This window comes from Hemicordylus capensis, chromosome 4 (genome assembly GCF_027244095.1).
Source record: "Hemicordylus capensis ecotype Gifberg chromosome 4, rHemCap1.1.pri, whole genome shotgun sequence".
NCBI lineage: Eukaryota > Metazoa > Chordata > Lepidosauria > Squamata > Cordylidae > Hemicordylus > Hemicordylus capensis.
In genome coordinates, this window is record NC_069660.1 from 78,003,919 (window position 1) to 78,014,633 (window position 10,715).

At 41.9% G+C, this 10,715-nt stretch overlaps 1 protein-coding gene across 2 annotated transcripts in view; it reads left to right on the forward strand.

Moving 5' to 3' along the window:
• The window catches only part of FKBP5 (FKBP prolyl isomerase 5), a 94,652-nt gene extending 84,920 nt beyond the window's left edge, over nucleotides 1-9,732 (forward strand). For both annotated transcript variants that reach the window (XM_053247500.1, XM_053247502.1), the window contains one exon: nucleotides 98-9,732. In XM_053247500.1, coding sequence (XP_053103475.1) covers nucleotides 98-202 — 105 coding nt within the window. In that variant the 3' untranslated portion in view covers nucleotides 203-9,732. The remainder of the gene's footprint in view (nucleotides 1-97) is intronic.
• The last annotated feature ends 983 nt before the right edge of the window (nucleotides 9,733-10,715 follow it).

A 10,715-nucleotide genomic window follows, 5' to 3' on the forward strand; every position in this document is an offset into this window, starting at 1 on the left:
CTCCTTTTTGGGCTAAAGAATTTTAGAAACTTTGAATTTGTGCTTCTGCTCGTGCTTCTCCACTAATATCATGTCACATCTTTGCTATTGGTTACAGGAGGAGGCCAGTAAAACCACAGGAGAGAAGGAAGAAAAGTCATCTTCTGAAATGGGGCATAAGAAGACATTCACTGAAGACGAGGAATCAGAGGGCCATGTATGACTGCACAGCAGAAAGACAATCTTTCTGAATTGGGCCTGCACTCAAACAGGTTTCTGAAGAACTCGGAATTCAACAGTGTTTATTGTAAAGCTTGTTACAGTAGGCATTATTGTGGAAGCAAAAAGCCTATCCAGCAGCTTCATGAGCAACTATAGCATCATTGCCACTGCTGCAAGCAAGTTCAGCAGTGGAAGATGAGCAGAGGGACAGTATGGGACCACGCAAAGTGGAACAAATGGTTTAAAAAAAACAAACACAACGGCTTTTGTTCATAGAAGATTTTTACTGAGATGGCTCAAACAGAACTCATTTCAGTTTGTATCAACTCTTTAGGCAGTGGCGAGGGTTCTATTAAGCAAGTTAGCATATAGGAGCTGTCAGCTGTATAATTTTGGCATTGTATTTGGTTGTACTGTAGTAGCACCACATGGGTGTCCATTGACTGTCTTAAAATGAAACAAAAAACCAGACCCAAGTGCTACCAACTCAAGGCATCACACTAGCACCAAGTGGAAAACAATTTTATGGGCTTGAATGCCAGACTTCTTGGATCTCTTTCTGTCTGTCTTGTATTTCAGATGGGTTTCTGTAGCACAAACTGGTTTCTCAGGGAGCTGAGTAGTCCAAATCACATTGTTGTTGTTCTTAAATGATTGCTTGCTGGCAAGGACCCTGACACAGTGATGCTTGAGCACAGCAGAAGTGTGCGTGCCAGCTTCAGTGTGTGAGCATCTCTTCCCAACTCAGCCTCCTGGCCAAAATGATGATAAATTCTATCACTTTAGACAGTTCTGATAACCTACTGTTGGGCAGTAGAAAGGGCACCTGATTAAGTCAGATGCTTTCCCCTGTTGTGTGGGGGCATGGGGATGCTTAAGCACTGGAGCTGATTTCGTTTTATGGCTCTGTGTTGCTGAATCAGGGCAAATGTATTCAGGGATGGGCTTGGATCAAGTGTTTAGTTCTTTTAGAGATCTTTTTGTATGCTTCTCCTGAGATATTACAGTAAAAGTAATCGGTAGTAAAAGAAATCAGGATAAATAACATTTCCTTTCAGAAAATTATTATTATTAGCCCTATTAGTAATGCAATTGTGTATTTTCCCACCATATTAAAAATATTTTAAGAAAAGAAGTTTTACAACTTGGTCTTAAGAACTTGGCTTATTCTGGAATCCCTATCCTCACTCTGTGCCATGTTTTGTATTAAGTAGATTATTCACTCCGAGTCCTACAAATGGTTCCTAAGGTTGCTTTTAGGTTTAAAGCAGTGGGCTTTCACTGTAGATATAGTACCGGAGAGTTATATCAATCTCCATTAAATATCAGAACAGCACTGAAATATATTTTGGCTCCAATCCAGAGGAAGTTCTGATAGCCGCAACTAACTTATCCTGCTGATTTCAGTGGGACTTAAGTACAACTAATTTTCTCCGGGTTTGGGTCAGTGGTAAGTTTACTGATCTGTGATGGAACATGAACACATCCACAGCATACTCTCCTATAGCTCCATTATAATGTTGGGCATTTTGCTTTCTATATGTCAAGTGGACAATACTTTTGTCCATCTGAAATATAGATGTCAGATGTTTTAAAACCATTTTAGTTTTTATTCTTATTCCTAATTTTCAGTCAACAGATTCTTAACATCTTTCCTGCCAATTTTCGTCTCTGTTAAAATGCAGTGTCTTTTCTTCCTGCTCTTGCTATGATTAAGATAATTCTCCCTTTCTCTCCACTGTTGTGTATGATTATAACAAATAGAGAAGAATTTCTGAAACCTTACTGATAATATATTCAAACCAGACTGCAGGGTACAGGATGGTTCAATTTGCCCTAATAACATGGAGATATCCCAAACAGTCCTTGAGTTAGAAACCAGTGACTGAAAGCAGATATTCTGCTTTTGAAATCAGTGTGATAGTCCTGTGCTGACTATTTACTTTAAAGGAGACATGAGTCCAATTAGTACAGGCAGTTCTGACCCTCGCAAAGGGTGGTACATGTGTCCTCATAGTAAAAGTGATTGAACATTTTTCACTTGCTCAGATTGCTATTCAGAATTCTGTGAGATGAATGGATAAAATTGCACTCAAGCTGCACTGAGCACAAACTGCTTGTGTGACAGAATGCTCATATAGCTTTTTTTTTTTTTTTTTTGCTGCCTGGCCAGCTGTATTGTTCTTCTATACCAAATCATAGAAGTAAAGATGCTTCTTTCTTTAGCCAAATTGACATATTTGATCCAAGATAACCACTCTCATTTTTGCTGCTCTTATGTTTATAAATAGCATAAGCCATATGAATGATGCAAAGGCCTTAAACTCATCCATAATGAACTAGGCAGAAGTTAACATCTGCCATTGATTACATCTTAAGCGGTTAGCAAAAGAAAGGTCGCATAGCTCACATTGCAACATTACTACATTGATGTCAGTTGGAATTAGAATTTGGTACAAGCACTAAATTTTCTGTTTGTGTATTTGAGCCTTTTGTTTTGAAGGAATGTGGATCTTATCATCCTGTTGGGTACAAATTGATGTGGCTTTATCTCTGTCTAGTCTGGATAGAAAGTTTTCAAGGGCTTCTAAGTATAATTTTTCTGAATGTGGTGGTTAGGGGTGTGCACAAAACTCGCTGGTTTCGGTTTGAGTCTGAACTGGGCCAGTTCAGTTTTGCCTCCCTCAAAACACACACAGACACCCAGTTTGGTTTGGCTTGAGGGGGGCTTGCGATTTTTTTTTAAAAAAAAATTAAACTTATCTCCTCCAGGGGCACTTCTCCGAGGCCATGGAGGGGATCCCTAGAGGTTCTCCCTCCCCCCGCCAGCCTCAGTTATGCCTTAAATAAAATTGCCTGGTTTGAACAGTCTTCGACCCTTTCCAGGCCTTTCGCCTGTCGTGTTGGCCATTTTGGAGGCTGCTGCGTATGCGCAATGGGCTTCTGCATGGCCTGGGTCATGACCCAGCCACACAGGGCCAATTGTGCATGCATGGTGGCCTCCAAAATGGTCACTGCAATGAAGGAAAGGGCCGAAGACTGCCCAAACTGGGATATTTAAGGCATAATGACAGCGGAGGATGGGGGAACCTCTGGGGGAACCCCCCCCAGCAGCCTTGGAGAGTAAGTTTTAAAAAAACATTAAAAATTAAAAAACTTCAAACCACACACACACACCCCCAACAGGTCAGGGGAGTTCAATTCAATGTTGAATCGTGTTCAGCTTGACATTGAGCCTTCAAACTATATCGGTTTGATATCAAACCGGTTTGCACATCCCTAGTGGTGGTGATGATTTTTAATCCTACTAAGGAAGGCCAAGTTTAGCTCCAAATGAAATGGTCTCATTTCTCATAAATTTTTGTTGCAAATGTAAGCAAGGATGAACGGTATTCTTAAAACTCTTGCAAATTAGTGCCACGCACATTGTGTGTTTAGTTAGGATTTCAGTAACAGTATGACCATATACCTTAGCTATACCACATATAGCTAAGATACCTCATATCTTAGCTGCAGGATATACTTTTGCTTTCATCTGAAGTACACTAAGTTTTGATGCATAAAGGCCTTTCCCTAGTTAAGGAGCAGCTGTAGAAGCTACCTTATTGCTAGTCTCCTCAGCTGGAACATGGTGAGACGTATGGTGATGAAAGCTATGTAATATCCAAACCATGTTTCAAGTCTTGTAAGAATAAGAAATCAGTTCCGTTTTGCATTTTACGTTCCTTTTCATTCTCATAAAATCTGTTTCTAGGTCAAAGTAATTACTTAGACAGTTCATCTGAACTGGTATTTATCATAACTGTTCTCCCCCTTCATATGACAAGTTGTAATGAGCATTTCCCATCCCATTTCCCAGCAGCTTCCTCAAGCGATACTTGTTTGGGCTCAGCTAATATTTTCCAGCTCCTCTATGCTGTTCCTCCTTTCCATCAAATTGCTCACAAATCATAGATCTTTGCTGAGGATATCTGACAGTTTTTAGTGCTGGGAGATTGCTGTGGTTTGGAAACTTGAACCCCTACAGGTGGATTTTCAGGCAACTTCTTCTTCTGTGGTCCTGTAGACTGGTAATCAGTGTTTAGTTTTATGTCTGAATCAAGATAACTGCACCTGCCTCGGTATTAAGTGGCTCTCATTTTGTTCTTGAACACAGCCATTTGATGTTCAGTTATTTGCTCTAACCCAAATTGACATTTTTCAGAAGCGTTGATCCTTGCTTAACACCTCTGTGTTGTTCCAAAGTTACTTACACTAATTCAGACACAGCACCCAGATTAATCTTCATGAAAGCTTTTGAAGGAGAAAAGTGAAAGGTCTAGATAAACTTCCCAAGCCCTCCTTGCTATATAACTTTTCCCAGTTGAAGGGATAGATTGGATTGCTTTCCAAAGAGAAAGGAGCCCACTTCCTGCCTTTATAAATCACTGCATGTTTTGGTGCTTGAACAGCACTATGCTGCTGAAGTGGTACCTCCTAGTTGTTAGTAAGCTACCCCAAAGCCTTCTCAGTTATATTTTACTTGTGAGGAGTCTCCTGTTGAAAAAAGAGAAGCAGAACCAACCAACTTGTTGGAATGTTTTTTCTGCATGCCAAAATTTTGCTGACCCTTCTTGCTCTGTTTTCTCCCTTCTTCTTATAAGATGTACCTGGATAGTATGGCTTTCTTCCTGTCCATGGGCTCTTACTTATGTTTCTGTGGTGCCCTTACTGGCCCTCCTCACCATCCCAATAACTTGCTGATCAGCATCTTATTTATAGTGCTTAGTCTGAGGTGAGAAATGGATTCTGCACTTTCATTATCACCTTGTTCCACATTTTTGATGCCTGCTGAATCTGGCGGCTGCTGTACTTGGCTAAGTCAGCACAAAGAGAGAAATATATAATTTCCATCCTATCTGTGCTGTAGCAATGGGCTGACAGTTACAGACCTTATTAAGCCAGTAACAACCACTATCAACATAATGAGGCTCTTCTCATGGCACAATCTGCCTGAGTTACCCTAGGCAACTTGGGTCAGCTGGAGCACTGGGAGCCCTTCGCCCCCGGCTGCTCCAGCCGAGGGTATCCCGCCTTTTCTACCTGGCTCTTAACTGAGGTAGAGCTAACCAATGGTTTGTTCTACCTTGGCATAAAATTGTGTATGTGTGATCGCCACCCGGTAGCTGGGCTTGCCCCCAGATCCATGCCATTTTGGGCAATGAGCCTGGGTGGGGGGAGTGGCTGTGCAGAGCACAGAGCAGCCGCGCTGCAGCTCACTCAGGAAATACTGGGGATGCAGGAGGACATCATCCTCCCGATCCCAGCTCGAGACTCTGCCGTGGCACAGCTCGTGTGGAAGACCCCCTCCACTCATCTGTGGGGAAGGCAGGCAAGCTCCTGCCTTCCCCCAGCCCTGCAGGAAAAGTTGTGAGAATGACCTCTTTGTCTTACAAAAAGGATCTCTACATCTGATATTCTGAGAATGTGACATAGCCAGATTCCTAAGATGTCATCTTCTTGGGCCTTTTGGTCAAGTGCTCTTCACCTTGGAACAATAAAAACCTAGATATTTTGTAAAGTGTTCTCTTTACCTGTTCCTCAAAGCCTTAATTCAACAGCCAGAATTCATAATCAATTTAACCTGGCTTACTATTCCCAACTTGCCACTCTGTCTTACTGTTATGATGCCCATGTTTAGGGGTCCACAAACTTTGACTAGTCCTGGTAGCCAGCTAAAAGGTGTTGTCACCACTGATCCTTTCTCTCATCTTAGGACAAGGGTGAGAGCTTGTGCCTATTGTTCTGATTAGTCTTCAGAAATGTTCAGAAGGAGTAATGTCTCACTTCTCGAGTGCCTTTTTGAAGCCCAGAATGAGTTCAGAGACAAGCCCCTTCTAATCTTTTGCTTTGTGTTTGCTTCAAATAAATTTGCCAAATGGGAAGAGATGCTTGCTACCAGCGAGTGCACTTGTGGACCCTGCGCCCATGTCATTCATAGTTTCTGCTGGCCTACAAAACAAGCCACATGACTGTAGTGCATAGCATTACTTCTGACTAGCCATTTTTCTGCATTCCATAGGGAGTCTGTTTCCTTGTTAGAATAATTCAGAGATCTCTATTAGAATCTTGAGAATGTTGAAAGAATAGGTGGGTTGGTAAGTTTTCCCAACTGATTCAAGTCTCACAGCTTAATTGTTGAAAGTCTTTCTTTTAAAGACAGATGCCCAGAAATGTTGGTGACTTTTGTACAGTAGGAGGCAGAGGTTGTTTTATCAGAGGTGAGTTACAGTGGGGTTTGCCCCTCTGTATACTTTCTGGGCCTCTGCCTTCCAACTTTGGAATGGGAAGACCAAATTACTAGCTCACAAAACTTTTTAAAAGAATTAAATTCATTGAAGATTCATGGCTTTTAGCTACAGTAACTAAATAAAACCTCCATAGCCAAGGTACTTCTGAGAAGTAGAAAAAAACAGAAAAAAGTCCTCACCATCATGCCCTGCTTATGAGCTTCCAAAAGCATCTGCCTGACCTCTATTGGAAACAATGCTGGGATAATCTTGCATCTACTCCAGCAAGGCAATTTTTTATAGTGGTATGAACTGAGGACCTTCAAAGTTAGTGTTGCTTTGCATACATAAATATGTGTTCCCCCTTCCAGGACTATGCATGTGCTGTGATGTGCATGTGGAGCTTCTCTACTTTGTTTGAATAATCCTTTCTAGTGAGTACAAAGGAAGTCCGCTTGCAAAGAAACCACATTTTATTTTGGAGCTCTGTTGCCGGCAAGGAATTGATAATTGGGGCATTCAGAGAGGCATAGCACTCAAAAAGACCAGAGATGTAGTTAGCACAACAATGCTCTTAAATGTATCAGCAGTTGAGAACCTCTTCACTCTTGTTTTCTAATACAAAGTTAATACAAAGTCAAGGTTGTAGCTCCGTTTGAGTGGGCCCTGGGACAAAAAGTGAACATGGGCCTAGAGCAAAGAGCAAACTGCCACGCAATTTATGCCCCCCCCTTCAATTGTAGTACGTCCCTCTACAAAGTATTGCGGAAAGGTGCATAAAACAGTCATGTGTTTGACTGAAAGGACGTGCCTATCGGCCTTCCCTCACTTTCTCTATCCCCAGTACCAGCTCTCTGTCCCCTACCATCAAAGGACAACTGCCTTTTTTTTTTAATGGTAGAAGACACAGAGTCAGCAATGGGAACTGAATAACTATGTGGGCGGGGAAGAGGTGTGGAGGCAGTCACACACAAGTAGTTTAGCACTCTACTGTGTACAGAGTTTGATATGGAACCTGCAGTTCTTCAGCACTCTCTCATCTTATTGTTTAAAAGACTCTAAGCTCCTCAAGTTTACGAAACAGAGCTATGCATTCATCCCTGACAGCACAACTCCAAGCTAAGCGCAGCTCAGTCCAATGGCAGTGATGTGTATGGCACAGTGGAGAGGCAGTTGGCCATCTGAATTGTGACTTGATCCAGGCAAACCAGGGCATTGCACAGCTAGCATAAAAATGTATAAATGATCTGTGTTGCTACCAGTACATGTGTTGGGAAGCCTGGAAACCTGTATGTGACATGGCTTCCTGAAGTGGTGTATTTATACTACTACTACGAATAATTTACCTCACTTCCATTTGTTCATACCTCTCACAGTGAATTGATGGCAGGCATCTCCCACATTCTGATCCAGTTTTCTCTCTTTGGGGCCACGCTGGTTCTCAGTCCCAGAGTGAAATAGAAATACGGTCATTCATATGTTACTTTGTATGCAGTTATTCTCCGTAAAGAATACTCTGATGTGGTCTTGAAAAGGAGAAAAGGGGAGACTGAGAGTTTCTATTACCATTTACAGATAAAAATGCAGAGTGGGTCATCTACCTCAGGTTCAGAAACTCTGCATCTCCCGTCTCCAGTGATGCAAGGGCAGTGCTGCAAATATCCTCTTGCAAGCTGCTTCTAGGTGAGTTTCAGCACTTCAGGGATGGGGAATGATACCTTGCTCTGAAGTGTTCTTGCAGTCTGCTGCCAAAGAAACTGAAGCTCCGACACTATGGCCTTAAGGGTGACTTCATTCTGTGACTCTTTATTCATTCAAACCTTTCCTGAAGCTGCCAGTTTTTCAGAGTCCATCTATTTTTCATCTAATTGGCTTTGAGGGAATTACTCCTCAGCCAGACATCTGAATCCTCTCTCTTCCATGCTATTACAGGGGAAACAAATTATTTCAATAACGGAATGAAAGAAGCACTGCTGGAGTCTTAAAACTGTGGAAGGGTGCATTTGCCATGCATTCTGTGGGCTGAAGGCACTTTTTTTTAAAGCAGGCAATGGGGTATGATGTATTCTCATTACATTCAGTATAAGTGTACCTTTTTCCTCTTGTGGGGTGAGCTCTGAAAAACTGGTTCCTTACATTTGCATGAAACACACACACACACACACACACACACACACACACACACACACACACACACACACACACCAGAGAAGCACTGAAACTATTTTAACAATGTCTCCCTGTTAGAAAAGAAAAGTTGAGAAAGACTGAATAAATCTACATATGCTACTTTTTTTTAAAAAAAAGTGGACAGTCTGTCTTAAGGATGCCAGGAGGTACAAGATGATGTCTGCGCTAGCATTTGACATGCTGGTTAGTTGGTCAGCCTGCCTGCCTCATACAGACAGTGAAGGTGAGTTCACACTGCAGGTAAAGAACCCACTATGACTGCTCTTTAATTATTGCATCTGTCTCCACCCTGTGAATCTTTGTTCCTTTGTACACGTTCCTGATAGAGATCCTTGGAGTCTGGTAATTTGACATGTCCAGTTGTAATTGCACCATAGAATAACTATAAACTGGAAGTCATCCATACATTGAATGAAATCTACCTGGTTACCCCCATCACCCACCTGCCTATTTTATGAATTCAAAATAGAGTTGAAAATTTGCTTTTCTTTCTGACTCTCACTCTCACATTCTATGTATTCAGATGTGGTTTATAGAAAATAACAGAACTAACAGGCAATGCTGACAGAAGACGAATAATGGTTTTTGATGTATGTGAACAAGAGCCATTATGGATCTCATGTCTGCATTACTAGTTAGTTCTATTATTTCCTGTCCAATTGCAAGGTCTTGCTGTGTGAAGGAAATGTCTCCATTAGATTTTTATATTTCCAAAGAGAAGCTTGGCAGCATTGTTCTCTCCCTCTCTCACTCTCTCTCAACATAGCACAATAAGAGAATTCTAGCACGGCATGGGTCCACAAAGTGGAAGAAAAATGAAAGTAATCTTGATTAAATGAACATCTTCATTGAGTAGGGATGCTAGTTTTATGCTGCTTAAGATCACATGTTGCTGGTATGGCACAAAGGTGAATTGTTCCAAGGGTGTTCTAGTGACTGGTATCTCCTTGGAGGGTGGACCTTCTCAAAATGCCTGTTACAATGACTTAAAGCACTTGTCAGTGTTGGGGGGACTGTTTTAACCCCTACTTGTGTCAAAACCATGAAACAAATAAAATCTGACCTTTTTTCACTTTGTTTTGGTTGTCCTTCTATACCCCCTTTACCAACCCCTATTACACATTATTGTATTGTAGAGACTTCACTCTGCAGAGAGTTATCTTAGGGTTATGGCAAATGTGGTTCAATGTAAGCAAGTGTAAAGTGATGCACATTGGGGCAAAAAGCACCAACTTCACATAGACTTAAGACAGATTCATGGAGGACAGGTCTAACAATGGCTACTAGTCTGATGGCTGTGGGTCATCTCCAGCCTCAGAGGCACAGTGCCTCTCAATACCCGTTGCAGGGGAGCAGCAGTGGGAGAGAGGGCATGCACAAACCTCTTGCCTGTGCGCTCCCCAAAGGCATCTGGTGGGCCACTGTGTGAAACAGGATGCTGGACTAGATGGGCCTTGGGCCTAATCCAGCAGGGCTGTTCTTATGTTCTTCAATTTATTTGAAAATCTGGGTGGTAGCAGGCACCAATTGGGGCACTACCACCTGACCCACTCTTCTGCCCCCGAAACCCCTTTTCTGCCACAAAGACATGCCAACTTTTAAAAAAAATTGTAACTCCCTTTGCCCTATTTCTTTTAAATTTGGGTGGTAGCTTCCACCCATTGGGCACTACCACCCACCCCACTTTTTTGCCACCAGAACCTATTTTTTGCCCTGAATCGATTCAGATTTAGAACATTTGGGTGCAAATCGAATCTGGGATGATTCAGGGGGGTAGAATCAGGCTCAAAACAAATCAGGTCCGATTCAGGTATAAATTGAATCAAAAAAATCAATTTGTACACATCCCTAATCCTTAGTAATGTTTACACATGGTACAATTAACAGAAGAGAAATTTAAATATGTATGTAGTGTTGTCTGTGAGAAATGCCCTTGGGGCCTTTCCCGACTTTTAGAAGAGGGACAGAAACACTATTACTGTGCCATTAAAGCTTGTCAGATCTTTTGCTAGCATTCTCTCAAAAAGAAGCAATTGCCACTGAAAAGGAGGAGAA